Source organism: Panthera tigris, chromosome A2 (genome assembly GCF_018350195.1).
Source record: "Panthera tigris isolate Pti1 chromosome A2, P.tigris_Pti1_mat1.1, whole genome shotgun sequence".
NCBI classification, from domain to species: Eukaryota; Metazoa; Chordata; class Mammalia; order Carnivora; family Felidae; genus Panthera; species Panthera tigris.
This window is the reverse complement of record NC_056661.1, coordinates 88,334,916-88,358,143: the sequence shown is the minus strand read 5'-3', so window position 1 is coordinate 88,358,143 and position 23,228 is coordinate 88,334,916. Positions and strand designations below refer to the sequence as shown.

At 36.4% G+C, this 23,228-nt stretch overlaps 1 protein-coding gene across 1 annotated transcript in view; it reads left to right on the top strand.

The window, feature by feature from the left end:
• Positions 1 to 23,228, top strand: part of SEMA3D (semaphorin 3D) — a 198,866-nt gene that overhangs the window by 78,141 nt on the left and 97,497 nt on the right. The window contains exon 3 of the mRNA XM_042965395.1: positions 14,733 to 14,893. Coding sequence (XP_042821329.1) covers positions 14,733 to 14,893 — 161 coding nt within the window. The remainder of the gene's footprint in view (positions 1 to 14,732; positions 14,894 to 23,228) is intronic.

The window sequence follows — 23,228 nt, the reverse complement described above, 5'->3', positions numbered from 1 at the left end:
AAAGAAGATTAATTTAATCAGAGAGTTGGTAGAAGGAAAAAGATTAGATTCTTTCACTGTTGTCATTGTCAAAACATTGGCTTTTAGTCTGTGTGTTGGGAATTCACTGGAGAATTTTGGCCCAGAGGTGACATAATCTGACTCTTATTATTATAGGATCATTGTGGTTTCTGTATTGTAAATACACTGAAAGGGGGAGGTCAGGGAAGTAGACATATTGTAATAATGCCGGTAAGAAATGATGGTCTGTGGGCCAGACTGGTTGCAGTGAGGTAGGAGAAGAGGATGATATGTAGGTAGAGTCAATGGGATTTTTTGATGGATCAGACATGAAGATAGAGGAGTCAAATCTTACTCCATCTTTTTTTTTTCTTTCTTTTTTTTTTTTTTTTAAATTTAAGGATGGAGATACCATTAGTTGAGATGGTGAAGACTGTGAAAGAAGTAGGTTTTGGGGGGAAATCAAGCGGACATATTTGTTGGAGAAGACAAGACTATTATGATGTCTAAATGAGATGCCAGGAAGGCGTTTGAGTACATAATTTCTGGAGTTTATGGGAGATGTCATTGGAGATATGAATTTGGCAGTTAGCATATAGAAATTTTTAAATCCGTGAAACTCTATGAGATAACAAAGGGATGTAGAAGAATTTGGAGGATTGAGTTCTGGGATTCTCTTAAGCCAAGAAAGTGAAGAAAGGGGAAATGAGCCTCAAAGTGAACTGAAAAGAAGTGCCCAGAGAAACCATGTAGGAGAAAAATCAGTAGTTTGTAGTATACAGGAAGTCAATGAAGAAAGTAAAGGAAAACGTATTATCAGCAAAGTCATATTCAGCTAATGTTTCTTCAAAGAGGACAAGCAAAAATTCACATTAAATTCAACAACAGAAGTTCATTGTTGACCTTGATAAAAGTAGTGTCTTTGAGTGTGGGAGCCATGGCACAATTAGGATGGATTCCTGAGAACATGGGCTCAGGGACTAGAGAGAATTATAGATAATTCTTCCAAGGATTTTTTTATAATGGAGACATGGACAGTAGTAGCTGGAAGGAAAATAAAATCAAGAGATTTTTTTTTCACGAACTAAATAACACCATATTTATATGCTAATTGTGAAATAATCTAGTAGAGAAATAATTGATGATTCAGGAGAGATGCAAGACAAGACATACCTTATTGAAGAAAATATTGATGAAATTCCATTCTATTCTCTAAAATAGGCTACTTTTAAAACATATATTAATGATGGAACTGGAGGATATTATGCTAAGCGAAATTAGTCAGAGAGAGACAAATATCCTATGACTTCACTCATATGAGGACTTTAAGAGAGAGAACAGATGAACATAAGGGAAGGGAAGCAAAAATAATATAAAAACAGGAAGGGGGACAAAACATAAGAGACTCTTAAATATGGAGAACATACAGAGGGTTACTGGAGGGGTTGTGGGAGGGGGGATGGGCTAAATGGGTAAGCGGCATTAAGGAATCTACTCCTGAAATCATTGTTGCGCTATAGGCTAACTAATTTGGGTATAAATTTAAAAAATAAAAAATAAATTTAAAAAACACCTTAAAAAACATGTTAATGAAAGTGGCCCATTTTGCATAATAAACTATTATCTGCATAATTGTCAGTGTCAGCTATTGTCTAGATGGAAAGATAGGTCAAGCAGTTCTAAAACTATGTTCAAGGAGGAATGTGTTTACTGTTTGATATAGTGATACAGGTTGTAAGTACTATCAACGTTTAGAAAATTGAGGCATAAACATTTGGAAAGAAAACTCAGAAAGAAGAGATAACCTCAGAATCACATAAGAGATAATTAAAACAATAACAGCAACAACAATAACAACAACAACAACAACAAACATCCAAGTCTCCTGCTTTTCAATTCAATAGTATTTATACTACAATTTGCCTGCATCCAAGCCTATTAATTAATAGCAATTAAAATCTATTTAACACTGTATTTGAGCACTGTTCTAAATATTATTGACCTGTGGAGGTTCACAAAGTGATAGAAGTTACACAGTAATGTAAAATAATACATATTTTAATGTTACCACAGAAATATCATGCAAAAAGTGCTCTTGGAATTAAGAAGGGATATAAAACTCGCTGAGATCTACAAAGGTCAGCAATGTCCTCCCGGCAGGGTAAAAGAGGGCTAGATCAAGGGATACTTTGGTTGTGTCTTTGGTTATGCATATAAACATGGAAGGAAGTTTAAGAGTATCATTACTTAAGTAAAGGCAATTTTTTTCTGGGATTAAACCCTGTCAAGTTTTTTTTAGTTAAAAAAGTTCTTTGTTTTTAATTTTTTTTTAAGTTTATTCATTTTTGAGAGATAGAGGCAGAGCATGACAAGGGGAGGGGCAGAGAGAGAGGGAGACACAAAATCCGAAGCAGGCTCCAGGCTCCATGCTGCCAGCACAGAGCCCAATACAGGGCTCGAACTCACTAACTGTAAGATCATGACCCGAGCCGAAGTCGGAAGCTTAACCGAACTGAGCCACCCAGGCACCCCATTAAAAAAGTTCTTTTTGGACAGATCTTGTATGTGGTGGGATTACTATTGTATAAATTATTGAGATAAAATTTTGTATATACAACTGCTTGTTTTAGGACTTTACTTACCTACAATGTGGCTCAACTTCCTTAGGTCTTATTAAGGGAATTTTTACAATGAGATTCTTTCAATACATGTGTAAAAATATAAATTTAAAAACATTTTATTTTTTTTTAAAAACATTTGTTTGTTTATTTATTTATTTGAGAGAGAGAGAGAGAGAGAGAGAGCGTGCGAGCAGGGAGAGGGCAGAGAGAGAGAATCCCAAGCAGGCTGCGTGTCAGCACAGAGCCTGACGCAGGGCTCAAACTCACAAGCCATGAGATCATGACCTGAGCCAAAATTAAGAGTCAGCCTCTTCACTCACTGAGCCACCCAGGTACCCAATTTAAGGACATTTTAAAACTGAATGCCACTGGGTCTTTTTTTCACAGAAAATTTGACAAATGCCTCTGTGCTTCTTAAAACTAGTAATATATATTTTGCATTTTTGTAAAAGTCCTTTAAATTGGCTGATTTAATCCTATTAATTCAAAAGAGGCGTGTATCAGAACTAAGTACTTTTTACTTGTAAAGAATGACACTCATAAAGAAGTTTATTTGACTAAAGCCACAGTGAGCCAGGCACAGTCTGGAAAATAAGGTAAATATTTCAGCAATAGGTATATTGTGTAAAAATGTAACTAAAATTGTTTTGTAAAAGAATCTTGTTTTTCTAAATAATGCTAACTCTTCAAATATAAAATATAGCTGTATTAGGCAACAGGGCTTCAATTCAGAAGACCTCAATTTTAGCTCTTTCTATGGCATGTACAGTTCAGCCACCATTAGGATGAGGATTTGCTCTTTCTGAGTCTAGGTTTCTCATCTAGAAATTAGTGATAATCCTCTAGTTCTCCTCAAAGATCAAATTGGATAAAATAGGGAAAGTTCCTTGAATGTCACAAAGCACAAATTGAATATCATGACAGGCTTCAAAGGGAGTCCAAACAGTACGTAATTGAATTAATTGAAGTAAAAATTGAAGGTCTTTACAAATACAATTATATTTAGGCATTTCTGGTACAATTTCTGCTGCTGCAGGTAACAGGACATTTACCTAAAAGTCAATAATAAATTATAATTTGTCATCTTCGCATCTCCTTCCAGGTTAATGCATGTTAAATGAACGCACTTCCCTTCCTTGTATGAGAGAACTGAGGGGGGAAAGTTCATATATCATTGGTTTAAATTAAGCAGGTCATTTATCACTTATAGCAACTAAGTTAGTTATAATTTAAGTTAATTAGATTGTTAGAATAAGTAAGGGATATGCACATTTGACCAATGTACAATTGTAATGGAAAAAAAATAATCTGGCCATCTTGCATAAATTAACACGCACCATGTTTTAAATGTTTGAGGGAAACTCTAGTGTGGAGAAGAAGGAAGAGTTCAGCTCTTCTCTTCAGTGAAGTGGGGCCATGTTGTACTTTAGCCTTTCTTACTGTAACTTTGGTTCAATGATCTGTAGCACCAGAATAATCTGGGAGTTTGTTAGAAATGTACAATCTCATTTCCCTGACCCCTTTCTAAATGAGAAACAAGAATCCCAGCTGATTTGAAAGCTTGTTAAATCCTGAGAAGTGCTGTTCTAGAGTGTTCTTATTCAGACCTCTTCCTCTTTTCCCCACCTGCTCCCCTTCCAAGCATTTGGAGATAACAACCAGAACCTTTAATGACTGCAAACCATTAGAGCCACAGTTGGGTCTCTTAATGGCACATTAACCTCTCTAAATTATTCATATGGTTGTAATAAATTCTGATTTAGATGGGAGGCAGGTAAACCAACATACATAAGAATCACTAGTTTGAAAACCATTAGTTAAGTATTTGTTAGACTTCTTATGTGCAAGAAATAGTGATGGATTACAGCATTGATTTAGACATTATTCTTATCTGCAAGAGCTTCTAGTTTTTTTAAGGGACAAAATAATTGCAAAAATATTAATTCAATAGGATTAGGATATTTTTTAAATGAATGCCATTCAAGAATGTTGAAGAAGGTTGGGTATGAAATGGAACTTTGAATGATGGAAGACATTTATACTTTATTGAATGAAGTGTATGTTGGCATTGGAGGATTTTGATCATGAAATTGACCTAACTTAATTGTGATTTAGGGGAAAAAAAGAATAGATAGCATCATGTGGTAGACATAGGTGAAGGAGAAGGGCATAGAACAAAGCTATTTATGAATCAGGTATAGTAATTTAGAGAAGGAATAATACACATCTTGGCCTGGGTTACAATAGGAATAAATATTTGAGGGGGAAGAATAGAAAATTTACATGATCAAATTTATAAGACTTAAATTTAGCTTGATGTTGGTGTGAGGAAGTGAAATAGACTTAGAGGTACCAATTATTTAAATACAGGAAAAAAGAGTAAGGGAGCAAGGAAGGTAAACTAAAAACAATTCTGATTTTTTGAGCCTGGGAACTAGGTCATGTCATTAAGTCGTTGAAGTCAGTAAGATCGGTTGATTGGGGGAAAATGACAGTAGCAAGCAGGCTACTGAAAATTATGAACTGTGATTTAAGAGAGGCAGTGCGGGGTGCCTGTGTGGTTCAGTCGGTTAAGTGTCCAACTTGGGCTCAGGTCATGATCTTGCAGTTCGTGGGCTCGAGCCCCACATCAGGCTTTGTGCTTACAGCTTAGAGCCTGGAGCCTGCTTCGGATTCTGTCTCCCTCTCTATCCGCCCCTCCCTCACTCGCACTGTCTCTCTCTCAAAAATAAACATTAAAAAATACAAAAAAAATAAGAGAAGAGTGTGGTTTTAGGTGTCTATCTCAAAGTCAGGAGCAGAGATCTAATAATTTGTGAGACAAAAACATTTATAGGAAACTATAAATGGAAAACATTATTTCATTGCCTATGCTCTATAAACACTGCCTGAAATTCAGGAGAACATTATTCCATGACTGTATTTTTAATCTCCCTTTTGGAAGTCTGTGTGCATACTCTGACACGGATTCTCTACACACCTCTACCTGGATTACCTACCTTGGACATGTGGGGAGAGGACCCTTTCTGGAGAAAACCTCGAGAAAAGTTCTACAGATAATAGTCATCTGTTTGTTTGGAATGAAAGCCAAACTCAAAGTTTCTTGAGCCAATAGAAATTAAAATTTAGATCAATATCACACTGAGTGCCTGGCATGATAAGTGGAAAACAACAAAATCAAACCAACAAAAACAAAGTTCAAGACATGTTCAGTCCAATTATTTTAAACTTCATAATAGTAACAGTGAAGAAATGATTCATATAACTTCCAGAAACAATAAAAGACACGTTCCAAGGCTGGGGATACGATAACATGAGACTTCTCAATCATGACTTTGAAAACTGGAAGATAGTGTTCACATGCCTCAGATCACTAAGGGTGAATGCTGGTCAACCCAGAATTCTATAGTTAGCCCACCTATTAATAAAAATAAATTAGAGGCCTTTTTACACATGTAAAATTTCAAAAATTTAAGTCTCAGTCACCATTTCTTAAGTTTCTGGAGATGTGCTCATCAGAATAAGAAAATAAGTCAAGGAAGAAGACAGGGGATCTAGGAAAATTGGGATTCGTAGTAGGAGAGAGGTGGAAGGAAGTTTGAGAAATCTGTCCCTCTGGTGAGAGAACAGCCAGTCTAGTTTGTAGGGAGAAGAAGAAACGGCCCAGGAGACATCTCCAGGAGATAAAAAATAATCCGACAGAATTTCATATGAAAATTTTATGCAGGCCCTTTTCAGGAATTGTGGAAAGGTTTGATCATGATTAATTTTTTTAATATTTATTTATTTATTGAGAGGGAGAGAGACAGAGTGTGAGTAGAGGAGGGACAGAGAGAGAGGGAGATACAGAATCCAAAACAGGCTCCAGGATCCAAGCTGTCAGCACAGAGCCCGACCCGGGGCTCGAACTCACAAACCACTGGATCATGACCTGAGTCGAAGTGGGATGCTTAACCGACTGAACCACCTAGGTGCCCCATATTTAATCATGATCTTAAACAAAACTAAGTAAATGTCACAACTTGGAAATTATTAATTAAAGCAACAGATTTTTTTCCAAGAAAGAAAGTATAATCAGAGAACTAGTTTTCTAAGTAGGGAAGAGTATTTACGTTGTTTAATAATGAAACCATTGAATACAGCTTTTCATAAAAATGGACCTATAATCATGTCAGGACTTTGGTTAAAGGGAAAGAGTTGGTATCAGAAAGCTAAAATTCTCAATTTCTGTCAATGGGAATTCAGTAGAAATGTCTGAAAATAATGTTCTAAAAGATAGTAGTGTATACATATTATTTAGAAACAGAAAAATGAATAGAAAATAAACTACTAAACTGGTTTGGAGGTAGACAGATGATGGGAGAGGAGACAGATGCTTACATATGCCTTTTAACTTTACTTTTTGGTGTGCATATACTTAATTTTGGTGGATGCAATTAATTTTTAAAAATATCGTTATAAAATATTGTTCTTTTCCAAAAATGTTGTTAGTCTTTGTTCTGTATATTCATCATCATCTTAACTTGAAGAATTATTTGTTCCTATCCTATTTGTCTTGCTGTTTAGAATCTATAGCTGATGGTATACTAAGGTATGGCTTTCTGAGTTTTGTAAAAATTAAATTTATATACTTGATTGAAAATAAATCCATATTAATTTGTGACATGGTGTCTTGATTTTAAACATTCCTTGAAATTTGGAAGGGGAGATACTCTCAAGACCTTGAAAGCCATTAAGAAAATAATTGTCAAATCAGAATCCTTTCTTCTGAGGAAGTTTATTCTATTATGACACTGGTTTTCTGGAAATGTACTAGGTACTTATAACGTTAGGCTTTTTTTATAGGTCAGTGGGAAAAATGATCATAGCAAAGCTTTCGAGCATTTAAAAGGACTCCTTCAAAGTAAGAGTTTAAAAGGATTCACAATCATAAATTATGAATCTCATATGTGATGGATTATATAAAGCATCTGCTATTGAAAGCTAGCCAAATAAAAATAAACCTGTAATTTAAAAGCATGGATGTAGATGGAAATGTGACAGTGTAAAATTGCCACACTCCTTTCCACATCCTGTCCTGGCAAGAACAAAGCTCTGATGATATAATAGGCTTTATTTGTTTCTAATTTATGTTTCCCTACATGGTATCATCTGATTTATTACTGACATAGGCCATGTTCTAAGACCTAATGAGCAGAATGATCTTCAACATTCCATTGCAGAAGAGCAAATGAAAATTTGATTTTTTTTTTCCTGACTTGGACTTGCATTTGTGGGAAGAGAACAGGGTTGGACTTCTCACCTAGGAACGTATAAAGATAATATAATACACACCTATAGTTTTGAAGTAGTCTTTTGTAAGGATTTTAGGTTTGAATATTATTCTTTATATATTGGATATTGTTTCAGCAGTTAGCTATGGAGACTGAGTGTACATAAATAGAGACTAATTTGTATTTTTGATAGGTGGAAGTCAGCTATCTTCGTAACCAAAATTTTTTCATATGATCTCAAGCTTCAGAAAACCAATTGAAAGTCAAGTGGGGCCAGTTTAAGATGAGTTAAATTCCCAAAGCTTGATTCCAAAACAGAATCCATGCCTTTCCTTGTACCAGAACCTAGAGAAGCAAATACAAGTTCACAGAGAGCCCAAGGAACTCAGTGAGCCACAGTATTAGGGACTAGTTTTCTTTTTGGACTGAATAACTTGTTGCCTTTACTCAATTCCTGACCCAAACTGAGAACAGGCTTTTTTTGGGGGGTAGGGGGTGAGGTAATGGTTTGGTAGCCAAAACATTTCTGGAAACTATGGGAAGAAGGAATTCCATAGAAGAAGTCTTTAGATACTAACAACATGAAAGCCCTGGGGGTTCAGAGATCAAGGGAGGAAAGCTGAATTTATGGGGAAGACAGGAATAAAAACTCCTTTACTTCCTTACTTACAACAGCTTTGCAAAGAACACACTGGAGATGCGACCATATTTCAAGAAGCCTCAGAACAGCCTTACTGATATAATGGTTATTTCCTTTGAGGAAAAATAGGAGTGGTTGCAGTAAGCATTTGTGCTGAATATCTTGAGACCATAGGGAAAGCCAATTCGGTTTTGAACTGGGGCCATTTTTGGTTGTAAACTTTCTCTGCTGAGGCATTCTACTCCTGTGACTGGAGTAGATTGGGAAGTAACTTTCCTCAAAGGTGATATTCTTTTTACCCCATGAAATTCTAGCTTTAATAACTTGGATTATCTTCTCAAAAAATCTTTCTGTTAAGTGTTCTTTAAAGGATGTGGGAAGCCATTTTTTTTTTTAGCTATGTAGTCTTCTTGTGAGAGAAATGGTCAACTCCACCCAGTTCAAGATTTCTGGCAATAAATGCTATTTCAGGGATATGGGATCTTGTTCATTTAACAGTCAAACATTGAGGAAGTCTGTGTTGCTTAAACCTAAATTTATTAGATTCAATGTGACTAACCACTCCCTTCCTTTCTGAGGTGAAGAGGAAGAATGTAGACTGTCAGGTCAAATGTTTCTTCAGGCTGAATGAACAATTGTATTAAGTGACACTAAAAGGGAGATACAAAGAATTCTTTTAAGAACAAATGTTTATTTCAAATCGGAACAGGGATTATGGGATCTTTAGCCTTCCCCTCACATGGAAGGGCATCTGGTTGTGAGTGAGGAGTTTCATTGTTGCTGAACAAACAGCACCATTAAGAGCAAATTGGTTTTGTGAAACCTCCTTAACCATTCTGGACCTCACTGAATTGGCACATGTGAGTCCAACAAAGGTTATTGATAGAATTTCCCTTTAGTTGGAACTGCTTTACGCTATATTCCTGCTCTTCCCAAAGGTTAGAGGCGATCTGTTCCAAGGAACAGAGTGATGCCCAGGAATAGAGAGGTGAATGATAGTTTACCTGATAGCTCTTTAATTTTAACAAAGTTAGGCATAAGGTTCTAATGCTGTAGAACTCGAAGGCATTTTAGAAGGAGCTTAGAGACCATGCAGTGTCTGTACCCAACATAATGGTGAGAGAATTGAAGTGGCATTATTTGGCTTGGTAAAAGAAATGCAAATGGGAATTTCTTCCCATTTTACTATTAAAGGTATTTGACAGTCTATGACTTTTGCTACTGTTGTCTTTTGTCACAAGCATGTTTTCCTTTTTGATGTGGATTAGCATTTCCTCTGCACTAGGCTGTAAGATCCTGAGAGTGGAACTTGTTATCAGAGTCTTTGTATCATGTGCAGAGCCCCTGGTGGTCTTAGGTGAGTTCATTGTTTGCCTTCATCATCAAATTTTATAAAGGTAGTGACTTGCTTCCTTGTGCCGAGCAGTGATTCTAAATAGTGAAGAAATGGGAAGTTATTCTAAATGGTTATTAGCTACATGTTGGAAATATACATTTTCTCTGTGGCTTTTGGAGAGATATCAGGAGATGCTGATGAAGATTCTGGACATACCCTTCAGAAAAAGGCACATGTACATACAAACATGAAAAATCATGTTACTTATAGGGTTTTTGATACTCAGAACCGTGCTGTTGCTCTGCAGCATTTTATTGATCACAGATCGTGAACATCTTGTCTGTGTCATCATTCAAATAAAAATCTATCACAGGAATGATTTCCATATTCAAACTAGTGGAATAAATTAATAATCTTATCTTCATTTCATTTCAGAAACAATCATCCTGTAACTTTTCCAAAAGTGTATTTCTAGAATAGGAGTGGGAAATTGAGGACGTGGGAAATTGAATGACACTACAAACTGAGAAGGTGATAGACCAACAAGTTGTTAAAAGAACAGTTCGAACGAGTGATTAACGGAATTCCATAAATTTAGGTAGAAAGAACAAAGAATGCATTGAGGACCTAGAGGTAAATGCTACTGTCATCTGAGGAGAGGCGAGGCTGGCTAAGTACGTATTGGGCAGGCCTCCTCTGAATGGCTGTGTGACGCAACATGCTCACCCCCCTCCCCAGTGGGGACAGAACAGAGTTTCTGTTCCAAAGGATTGTAACTGTGGACAGTCTTAAAAATCACATGGCTTGGGGCGCCTGGGTGGCTTGGTCAGTTAAGCGTCCAACTTCGGCTCAGGTCATGATCTCATGGGCCGTGAGTTAGAGCCCCGCGTCAGGCTCTGTGCTGACAGCTCAGAGCCTGGAGCCTGTTTCAGATTCTGTGTCTCCCTCTCTCTCTGCCCCTCTCCTGTTCATGCTCTGTCTCTCTCTGTCTCAAAAATAAATAGACGTTTAAAAAAAATAAAAAAAAATCACATGGCTGAAAATTTTTAGTTCAGGAGAAGAAAAAAAATAAAGCTCGGAAATCTATTGCCAAATTATTGGTCTTTAACTTTCATGAGTTTCCAGCCTACAGAGCCAGCATCCACCTCTGATTCCTCTAAAATTCTCCCGGGAGTATATCAGTTTTAGGTGTGAAGATGCAGGCTTTGGAATTAACCACCTCCAACCCCTGTCCCCCCCGCCCCCTCCCGTTCCCCCAGGCTTTACTTGATGATCCTGTGGAAACAAAAATGACTTTGCTTGGTTTGGCAGAAATGCAGGAAAGATAAGCTGTTGGGGGAAGAGGGAACCTGTTCCAATCCCTGTCCCAAGGTCTGTTCAAAATGTATGCGTCAGCCTGAGAAATTTTCATATGTAATGCCTAAGTCTAATTATTTTGTTTGGCTACAAAGGATTGGCGGAGCATGCTTTAATCATTTTGATGCTAACATTGTCACAAGGCAACATGAAATCATTTTGAAATGATAATACTTTACATTAGTCACTATTTTTGCAGCTGTTTTTCCTTGTCAAATCTGAAACTAAACCGAATAGAATTGGTTGTGGTTAAAGAAAATAAATGACTACCTCAACTTTGTTTTCCTTGCTGTACCAGGAGAAACAACAAATGAGATGCAAGATTCTTAAACATCTTGCTCCTCTCAGTAGCACTGCCATAATTCAGGGACTTGCCATCTTTCAGGAACTTCTGGGTAGTCTCCCTTCTCCTACATTTCCAATTCTCATCCATCCTGAACACTGCAGCCAGACTTATTTTTCAACACTCAGTTAAAGTCTTTGTCACTTTTCTGCATAATGTATTTTAGTGGCTTCCAGTTACCTCCATGATAATCAAACTCCCCAGCCTGCCATTTTAGGCTCTGGTTATCTCAAGGCTGCCTTTACGTCCAGCCTCATATATTCTGTATGTTCTAGCCTATCGAACTACTTCAATTCCACAAATATTTAATAAGTACTTAATTTGTCTCAGACACTGAGCTAGTGTTGGGGATTCAAAGATAAGTTAGACATAGTCTTTGTGCTGAAGGAGTTCACACTGCAGAGTAGGAGACATATTAAAAATGTATTGGGTGAGTGTGACGTATGATGATATATGCACTTGTACATTCTCGTGTTCTTCTGCCTCAAAAAAACATTTTTCTTTATATCTTTCCTGTAAAGATTCCATTCGTCCCTCAACACTGTTGTCAATTGTTATCTTCTTTTGTAAAGTGACACACAATTAATTATTTGAAAGATTTCCTTTGTGTATACTTGTATTAGAATGTACTTTGCCTATACTGTTTTCTGTATACCTTTCTACTTGTATATTCATCTGTGAGCCCCTTGAATGCAGGGCTTAGCATGACCACACCCTTAACTACATGCTCAATACCTAATATAATAGATTCTTATAAGTTTTTTTGGACTGAATAGCTTTTTAATGTTAGTCCAGTACTGTAAAAAGAATACAGAGAACCTGTCATCTTCACAAGTCAGGTTTAAGGGAGATGAGATACTATTCTTTATTAGAAGTTATTTGGCTCAAACTGGAATTTAATAATCATATTCAAAGTAAGTTAATATTTACTGAACTTTTCCTATCTTCAAGGTACTGTTTTAAGAACCTTAAAAAAGTTATCTCCTTTGATCATCCTAAGAATTATATGAGTTGGGAAATATTATGTCTTCCTTTTTATACATTTTGTATAGAGTTTAAAAAATACATCATCATCATTGTAATAACTGATAGTACATAGCACTTACTATGTGACAGGCACCATACTAATGCTCATCATTAAGTCCTTGAGTCCTCACACCTACATGATTTATTAATCGTTTATATTATTATCTCCATTTTATAGAGGAGGAAACTGAGGCATGGGGAAGTTAAGTTTTTTTTTTTTTTTTTCCTAGATCACAGCTAGGTTTGTGAGGCTGGGATATGTCCCAAGTGGTCCAGACACAAATCTCACACTCATTAGGCTAACCCATGTTTCCTTTTGTTAATGAACGTTGCAAATGCATGGTTCAAAATAGTTGATTATTATCCATGGGCACTTGAAATAATAAGATGTATATCATATAACCTACTTTTCTCTATTAATTGGGTCAAGATATGCTCTTGGAGCCCCTTGCATACTTTTTCCATTTTGCCCATTTTATTCTTTGTTAAACAAGTGGAAATGTCATGGAACATACCAAATCACCTCAGTGAATAAGGGTTTGTGTGAAATGTTTTCTTTTGTTAAGGCTTTAGATCATATCTGTCTTATCTATCCACTCGATTCCATTATTCTTTCCTCAGTTCTACTTTATAGTTAGTATGGAATGTTTATCAGATATTAGCCTACAAAAATAGGGTTACTGTATTTGGAGATGCTAAAAAATATTATTCCATGGGTCTCTGGTCTGAAAAACTACTGAAGTCATATTTAGCTTGAGAGGAAATAATTAGTATTGGGTTACTATATCCAGAATTCTATCCAGTATACATAAAGCAAGATTGATAAGCATTAGTAAGACCACACTCACTTGAGAATTCAGATAATTTCATATCTTCTTCTTCAGCATACAGCCTTTGGGTTTGTCAAAACTAAGACCAAAATCTATCGTGATGAATAAGGGAAATAACATGTAACCATTGTAAATTAGAGAAAAGAGTGAAGGGAATACTCAAAAATATGGAGTAACAATAGAGCCCACAGTTGATGTGTGGAATATATAGGCTTTAAATTTAAAAGACTCATATATCCATTTACAGAGGTTGAAAATTGCCATGATACATTTTGGAAGTATCCTGTTACCTGTTTCTGAGACATTGCCTCTTTGTATTTTTCTCATCAATTAATAATGACTTACTTGAAAATAATGATTTAGTTTCAAAGTCCATCAACATATAATGGACTTTAATGAGTGATGAGTGGTATTATTATATTGGTATTTAATATTATAAGGCTATAGAAAATGAAAGGGTATGATAAGTATTTGAGGCAAAATCTGTTGAAAGATTTGTATTTCTGTAAACCCGGACCTAAATTTAATAGGTCTATCCATATCACAGTTGTAAGTGAAAAAAAAAAAAAAAAGAATTAGGACATACAGACAAGTGTCAAAGAGAATGGAGACTGGGACTGAGGCTGTATTATCAACCTTACCATCACCTGATTTTGAGACTTGAGGCATATGGCTTCACCTTGCTGGAGTTAAATACCTTCATTTATAAAATCACGAATTCGTATTAATTGATTTTCAAGGTCCCTTCCTGCTTTACTATTTTGATCTCTTTACTGGTTCAGGATCATATATCTCTCAGAATCCATTTTCTTGGATTTAGCTTCTTTGTTTACTCCCTGAATGCATGAAATAGGAACCGTATAATCCTCCAAACATAGTGATGTGTTTATCAAAAGTAGGGGGTGAAGAAATGCTGTAAGTTTTATCATACACTTAGTTTCATGCTTACTTTGCATATATTGATTTATTTAATCAGTTTCAAACTGATGCTTTCATTTGTAACTTAAGAAGGTGGACAGAATAGTGAAATATTTTGCATTCAGTTGCTTTGAAAATACGCATTTTAATATCTTGCATTTTTCATATGTAAGATTAATGTTGTATCAGTAAAATGAAATGTAATAAATCACAGTGATTTCTAAATGATTATGTGCTAAAAAACTGTATCTTGTTTGCTTCTATCTAAATTTGAGCATGCATGCTGTATGTATGCATTTACAAAGTGCAGAAATGTATGTATTGAGGCAAGTAAATATTTTACTAATTAATGTTTTCTTTCTTTCAATTCCCCTTTTACTTTCCCATAGACTTGCTGCTTTCAAATAGCTGCATTCCGTTTTTGGGTTCATCAGAAGGACTAGATTTCCAAACCATTCTGTTGGATGAGGAGAGGGGCAGGCTGCTTGTAGGAGCGAAGGACCACATCTTCCTGCTCAGTCTGGTTGACTTAAACAAAAACTTTAAGAAGGTCAGTTTATTTATATATAAAGATATATATAAATATTTAAGGCTGAATGCATTTATTTCCATCTATGCCATTCTCCTCTTTTATTTTAAGTGACTCAGTTTCAAATGCACTAGGTCATTTACATATCCAAAAAGAACATGTTAGAAGAACACCTGGCTTTTGATGTATGTTTTGGAGTTTTGTGGATTTAAGTACATATGCATGTTCTCTGTTAACAGTGAACAAGTGTAATAATAGAACGTTTGAAAATATAAATGAAAGGGATTGTACAAGAGAAATGTAATGTTTTAGACTGAAAAGCTGCCAAATGAGTTATTCATCAAGGGTTAACATTTATATTCATAGTAACTGTAAAATTAAGTTTTTGTTAACTTTCAATTAACAAATAACCATATTTCAAATTGACAGTGTGAGTAAGGTGGCATTTTAACACCACACTTTTTTTTTTCACATTCTTATTTCTTAACTGAATAGGTTTCTCCTATGGCCCAAGCACCCTCAGAAGGTGAGGATTATTAATACCTCAACTATGGCCTCATTAAGAATACCACTGAAAGAAAATATATGCTAGTTATTGAAAAAAAAAAAAAGGCAGCTGCTGCTGTGCTTTACCTTTTCAGTTAGCAACATAATGCTCAAAGGAAACAGTGCCATCCTTTAGGCCTTATAAATTATGATCAGCAAGTACGTTAGCAAATATCAATATCTATGCAAGCCCAGATGGATGCCAAGACTGGAAGGATTGAATGACTGATGAGAAGACATAATATATAATTCATTCTACATCTACGAGACATGTTAGATTGGTTTTTCTTTTTCTTCTTTTTCAGAAGCATTGAAAAACAAAATACTAGGAGCCATTACCAGATTTCAGGTCAATAGTCCCCAGTACTGAATTAATAGAGAATTCTTTCCATTCCAAAAGAGTCGTTCACAAGTCACTGTAGGACTTTGAAGCTTCAAACAGTTGTCACCTACGATGACCACTTGAACTTAAACCTCTGATTTTTAAATGCTTTAAAAACTAAATATTAGTTGCTCAGTTATTTGAATATTATCAACACTAAGGTCTTAGTCTACATAGGTGAAATAGTTGTCTCCATATGTGTTAATATTGCTTAATTAATGCCTGCATCAGAAACAGTGTTTTTTGCCTTTTAATAATTTAATTTTTAAGTAGCTCTTCTGTACATTTTTGAGGTCCACCAAAAGAAAAGGAGATCTTTTTAAAAATGTATTTATTTATTTTGAGAGAGAGAGCACGCAAGCATGAGCTGGGGAGGGACAGAGACAGACAGAAAGAGAAGAGGGACAGAGGGAGAGAGAGAGAATCCCAAGCAGGCTTCCTGCTGTCAGCACAGGGCCTGACATGAGGCTCCATTTCATAAACCATGAGATCATGACCTGAGCCAAAATCAAGAGTTGGGCGTTTAATTGTCTGAGCCACCCCCAAACCCTGAAAGGAGATGTTTCTTGTGAGTGTTCAGACTTGATAAAGAAGTAGTGTTTGAATGCAAATGTGTATGCATGTGTTGGATGTTTCTAGAAGAAACAATGAGGGTAAAATATTAGCAGTAGGTGATGTGATAATCGACATACTCATAATATAAACTCATAAGATTATCTTATTTAAAAAATATAATTATTCTATAGTTTGAATATTGTTTACAGTAAATAAGCAGTGAATATGGGCTAGAATTTGAAAAGCTTACCTTCATTCTGCCATTGTCATTCTGTTCCGTTTATGCTTAAGGATATATATTTTCTTTAGGATTTAAAAAATATATATTTGTATAGGAGAGCCTATTGGTGGTATCAACTAATATCTCAATAATCAGTAAATATCTTAGCAGAAGATGACTCCTTTAAGGAAAGCCACCAAGGAAAATCTTAGTCAGTTTCACAGTTTTGCTTTAAGAGCTGCTATATAGCTAACAAAGCGTTTTTCCAAATATGTCTCAGCTTCAGTGTAATAGCAAAAGGCAATTCATAGTTTCAAGGGAATTTGTTCTTGTGCTATTCTCTGCCTTCAGGGATTAGAAGAAAAAGTTCATTTATCTGAAATGAGTGCATTACATCATCGCTTAAAATAAATTCTGATAACATAACTTCCTTCTGTGACTATTTTAAGCAAATCTCTCTTTGGCTGCATTCCATCCATGAAATGTGCTAATATTTAATAAAATAAATATTTATGAAACTTTGATTTCCCTCATGCTATTATTGAAATAAATGGTTATTTGAACACATTGTAAAATTAGGGTCTGTACTGGAGATTTTCTGCCTGATATTCCTTTATCATATCAAATGTGTAATTCATAAAGAGGTTATGCATACAAAGGAAAAGGAAAGAATTTATGTTTTTGTAGGTATCTACATTTAAAACTTATATAAATCACTCCAGTGCTAAAAGGTACTCTACAGTAGCAACTTAAAGTGTCAAGATGTAGTACTTTAGCAGTGTTTAGACCTACGTGGTTTGCATTGGCTCCATGCCCTTCGGCAAAAATCCAAAGTTCTCTGCGGAAGAAACCACACATGTTGGGACTCCATGGGGCTGAAGGATGTCCTTTGTACTCTCAAGACCTAAAGCAATCTACAACACGTAATTGAGTTAGGAATGACTGGTTAGGGATATTTTCCTCTGGCGAATTAAAAAAAAAAAAATCTGTAGAAAGTATTCCATTGAAGTGTCAAAATTTAGGATATATGTTTACTTAAAAGTTCTTGTACAAACAGGGACATGTCTATTGAAAAATCGCCATCATTTCGTATTTGCCCCTGGCCTGTGGTAACATTCTTTACAAAAAAAATTCAGTAATAAATATTTTAAAATATCCTTTGTATTATGTTTACTCTATTCCACCTAGATTTTGAGTCTTCTACAATGAATGATACAGGTATATGTTCAGTAGGGTTTGATGGGTACGACTGTAGAGGAAGAAAGTAAAAATTAAATATTTCAGAGTATTTCTACTCCTCTGGAAAGTAAAAATTAAGTATGCCAAGGTTTTTTGTTTGTTTGTCTTATTGTTTGTTTGTTTTTTGTTTTTGTTTTTAAAAGATGCAACATTTAGGTAAAAGGGATAAGATTCTGATCTTTTCTTGAGGGCAAGGACTATTTCTATAGGCATTTAATAGACTTAATGACAAGTGTCAGCACACGTGGGGACGTGAAGTCTCTCACTTCAAGTAGGCTTTTCCTCAGTTGGTCCCTAAGGCCTCTCTTCAGCTATGGAACAGTCTGTGGATCTCTGTGGGACAGGTTCAGGATAGATATGCGCATTGGTTCAACGTTTCCTTTTCCCAACACTAGACCAAAATAGAAAAATCAGAACCAGCCTAACAAGATCCCATTCCAAGGGAAGGATGTGGATCTGGAACCATTTTTACTGTTGGGCTGTAGGTTGAATTCTGCCAGAAGCCAACTGGGAGAGCGAAATTATTTTATAGGATATTTGTAAGGGAGTGTTCTGGGGATCAACACATGTGAGAGGGGCCGTGGGGAAGTACTATTAGATAAAGAAAGAACTGTGCTGTGATGCAGACCCAGCAAAAAGCCTCAACTGACAAGCCAAACTGATAAGGTGGCGACCATTTCAATATCGTCCTCTAGTGTAAGTGATAATACCATTATTCAAGTGAGTTTATCTTATAAAAGGGATTCTCCATTTTCTCCCTATCTAATCCATTCACCATGACCGTCAGTATTATCTCTTAAAAAAATAAAAATCTGACCATATTTCTTCTCTGCTTACATACTCTGGAGTTCTTGATTTTCAAGGAACTTGAATGAACTCCAGATTTCTGTTGATTTCTAAGGCTCACCTGATTTCCAATCTTATTTTTATCCACTGTTCATTATTCCCTCACTTGCATTTTATTTTCTGCTTCCCTGCCTTCCTCTCTCTCATTCATTTACTCAACTTGCGCTGTTAGTTCTTTTCTTTTTTTTTTTCTTTTTTTTTTTTAACGTTTATTTATTTTTGAGACAGAGAGACAGAGCATGAACGGGGGAGGGTCAGAGAGAGGGAGACACAGAATCTGAAACAGGCTCCAGGCTCTGAGCTGTCAGCACAGAGCCCAACGCGGGGCTCGAACTCACGGACCGCGAGATCATGACCTGAGCCGAAGTTGGCCGCCCAACCGACTGAGCCACCCAGGCGCCCCCGTTCTTTTCAAAATAACTTTCAAGTTTTGTGCCTTTGCTAAAGCTTCCTGAAATTGCCATTCACTTTCTTGTTCACCTCACTCCTCTGAATTTTGAAGGCACTTATCTAATTTTACCCTTTTGTTGCCTTTTACTCCCCAAGGCTTCCTCACCCTTAGAGGACATAACAATTCTTTGTATTTATTAGAGCAATTATATATATTAATATCAATGTCAGTTGTCCTCTTTTATAGAATTATCATTATGCATTGGTATAAGTAAATATATCCCCCATCCAAATCATACCCCCTTTGAATGGGGACTGGGCTATTTACCATGCACTTCTCATTCTCCTTTGACTCATTGTATAAAAGTTCTCTGTGACTCTCTACTTAATGTAGGCTTTATGAATTCTGCTGCAGATCTCTTCAAAGTTCCTGATACTCCCTAAGTTTTCTCCCTTCAATATTGTAAACATTATTGGGGTGATGTTGTCAGGAGAGACTAGATTACAATTGAACTCAAAGAATTGAAGACTACATAATTACTCTGTTGTAGTATTTAGCATTACCAACTAAATATTTTTTAAATAAGCTTACTTATTTATTTTGAGAGAGAGAGAGCACAAGCTGAGGAGAGGCAGAGGGGGAGAGAATCCCAAGCAGGCCCAGCATTAATCAGCTTGGAGCCCAATGTGGGACTCGATCTCATGAATCATGAGATCGTGACCTGAGCTGAACCTAAGAGTTGGACGGCCTAACTGACTGAGCCACCCAGGCACCCCTCCACTAAATATTTAATGTACAGAGAACATATATATTTTTAAATCAAATAACTAAATATCACTTAAGTATCACTGAATATATATCCTAGCAGAATTATACCCCAAATAATGCTCCTGTGATTTGGTTTTGTCAGTCTCTGAGGTTGAAACCAATTATATGGATTTATAGAAGTATAACTTGGGATACTTTTTAGTGACTGACTTTTGATTATTTTTTTTCTTTTGTTCTACTTCGGTATGTGTTTCTTTTTCATGTTTTCATTAAAAAATCAGTTGAGTGTCTACTGTTGTCATATGTGCATGGTATATGAACTAGTTCAAGATGGATGGGCAAAATCTGGGGGTTGTTAAATGGCTAATTAAAAATAGTTTACATTTGTATTTGGAACTTGCAGTTTATTGTATCCTGGCTCAGTTAGGATGGAGGAAAAACATGTTGGAGAACTTGAGTGGTCAGAGTTGTTCTCTTGTCTGTCTGTATATTTCTTATAGTTCGAGTTCGAGAGACTAGATTTCCCTGACCTAGCCCTTAACATCCTACTCCATCTCTAGAGTCAGAGGAAATATATGAAAAACGTGATTTTAATAGTCCTTGAGAAAGGTGGTCAGCTGTGGACATTTACATCTGTTTATCATTAAGTTTTAAGTTAAGCATTAGAAACCTGTTCATGTAGACATCATCATCATCATCATAATGCATTTTGACATCTATGCCTTATGGTTTAAGGACCTGTGGTTTCTAAACAAATAATTTTAAACTCTGTGGCATCTGTTACTTTGACTACAAATGAACGTTCTCCACTTCAGCCAGACTTAAGTAGTCCTGGCAGTAATTCATATAAAATCCAGAGCCCTCTCTATATAAACTCCAGGAGTTATATATACAAGCTGAAAGTCTCTCTTTCTCTCTTTTTTTCTCTCTCTTCATTAAAAAAATTTTTTTTTAACTGTATTCATTTTTGAGAGACAGAGCATGAATGGGGAAGGGGCAGAGAGAGAGGGAGACACAGAATTGGAAGCAGGCTCCAGGCTCTGAGCTGTGAGCACAGAGCCCGATGCAGGGATTGAACTCACGAACTGCAAGATCATGACCTGAGCCGAAGTCGGACACTCAACCGACTGAGCCACCCAGGCACCCCTCATTTTTTTTTTAAGTGGAGTCAGTTAACAGAAAAAAAAATCCAGTACTCCATTTGGTTATGTTCGTTAGTTGGACTTCTGAGTTAATGAATTGTTGGGATCCTTCCATCTGAAAATGTTACTCACTTTGGAAGCAGTTCAGACCATGCATGGGTGGAGTGAGTGTCCAGACCAGGATGTAAGCAAACAGATCACAAAAGTGATGATTTATTAAACTAAGTACTGCTTTTGTGTTCATATTATTCAAGGATTTCTTTCTTGGTTTCCCTTTTTTTTCCTCTCTTTTTTTTTTTTTTTCTTTTCAAGTGGGCTATAGAGGCAGACAAGTAGACCAATGAGAAATAAACTTAGTCTGAGACTACAGTTGTTATTTATTTTACCTACTAATCTAACAGCAACTGGTATGTCAACTTGTAGAGTGTAATAATAAACAACTTTATGTTACCTCCCACGTTCCTTTCAATCTGCTCTGTGGAACCCCTTCTTTTTCTGGACCTGTTGGGTAACTCTAGCAGGCAGCAATGGTTTTCGAGGTCACTCTTTGGTAGTAACACAGTTGTTATCCAGCAACTCAAATGTCCCGTCTAATGTAATAAAACTTTCAACCTCATGTAAAATTGAGCCTCTGTTCCATCTACCTGTCCCCGTTTGCACATGCCATGTGAGTGAAGGCTCCCAGACAGGGAGATGTTCAGAGGCTTCTTTGTGTCTCTTCCTAGCAGTCCTCCTCTCCCTTAAGCTTGTTGAACACAGTGTGTGACCCCTTCAGTCAAATCAGGAGAAGAGGGGAGGAGAGGGCTCAGAGAAATGTCTGCTCTACTGTCCTTGTCAGAGGGATCTCACTTCTCGACTTTCTGTCCTTGTCAGATGTTTAAAGATGATTTTTCTTTCCAAAGTGACTTAGTGAGTTCTGGGGGATTCCTTCTTTTTGGAGATCTTTCCCTTGCAGTTCTCTGGGATGAGCTTGATGACATTTCTTCTCTGACTGGTATGTTCTCGTGTTTTATCCTGAGACAGATTGCAATTTCACTGGTGTTAACTTCTGAAGCCTTTTCACTCAACACTCTTGAACAGGACATCAGGTGACCTCATGCCATCCCATTTTTGAGCAAGTACGGCTCCCATCTTTTCTATGGAAAGCCATCATGTGTCCGTTCCTGGACGCACTCTGGAAGTTCAGGCTGATGCCAAAATAGCCACTGAATCTGGCCTGTGTTTCCACTGGAGCTTGTCGTTCTCTCGCTCACCTTTAGACATTAATCTAGAATGTTCCACCAACGGCATTTCAACAGCAAGTGCTTCTTGAGGTTCCAGGAAAGCTCCTTTCCTGGCACCTACCCCTCACCTTGGGGTTTGTAGGACACGTGATAGGATTGTCTTAGATGAAATATACTTTTCTACAGAAAGGAAGAAAAAAACTTTTAATATCTAGTTTCCAAGTATTTGTAACTGCACATGGGTGAAATTATCTGTAGGATTCTTGGCCACCTACTTTGAAACTTTTTGCTTCTTGACCTAGCATCTCATTTTTGAATTTTTATGCAGCTAAAACTTCTCTTTTAACATCTTGCCTTACTACCAAAGCCATAAAATGAGCCCTGAGAAGGATGTTGTTTTACCTACAACCTCATTATATATCCTCATTCTATTTAATTCCTGAAGTATACAAACTAGAACCATAGAGACAATCAAATGGAGAATGTTAATGTTCCTATTAATATTATTTACCTTTTGACTATTGATAGCCTCAAACAAAACATTGGCTGTTTGACATCTTGTTTGCCATAGATTTCTGTTGGAATCTGATTCCAACAAAGCTAAGCTATACCTGACAACCTAGATAAAAGAGAATGTAGGAGGGGCCCCTGGATGGCTCAGTCAGTTGAGTGCCCAACCTCGGCTTAGGTCATCGTTTCACAGCTGGAGAGTTCGAGCCCCATGTCAGGCTCTGTGTTGACAGCTGGGAGCCTGGAGCCTGCTTCAGATTCTGTGTCTCCCTCTATCTCTGCCCTTCCCCTGCTCGTTCCCTCCCTCCCTCTCTCTCTCTCTCTTTTTCTGTCTCTCTCTCAAAAATAAATAAACATTACAAAAAAAATTTTAAAGAGAGTATAGGATATGAATTGATTCATTTTTCAATGATCTTTGAAAGTAATCTTCAAAAAGTTTACTTTCATTTTGAGATAATAACCATCTTTTTCCTTTTTAATTAATTAAAAAAATCATTCCTCTTGAAACTCATATGTGTCAAAATTAAATATTGT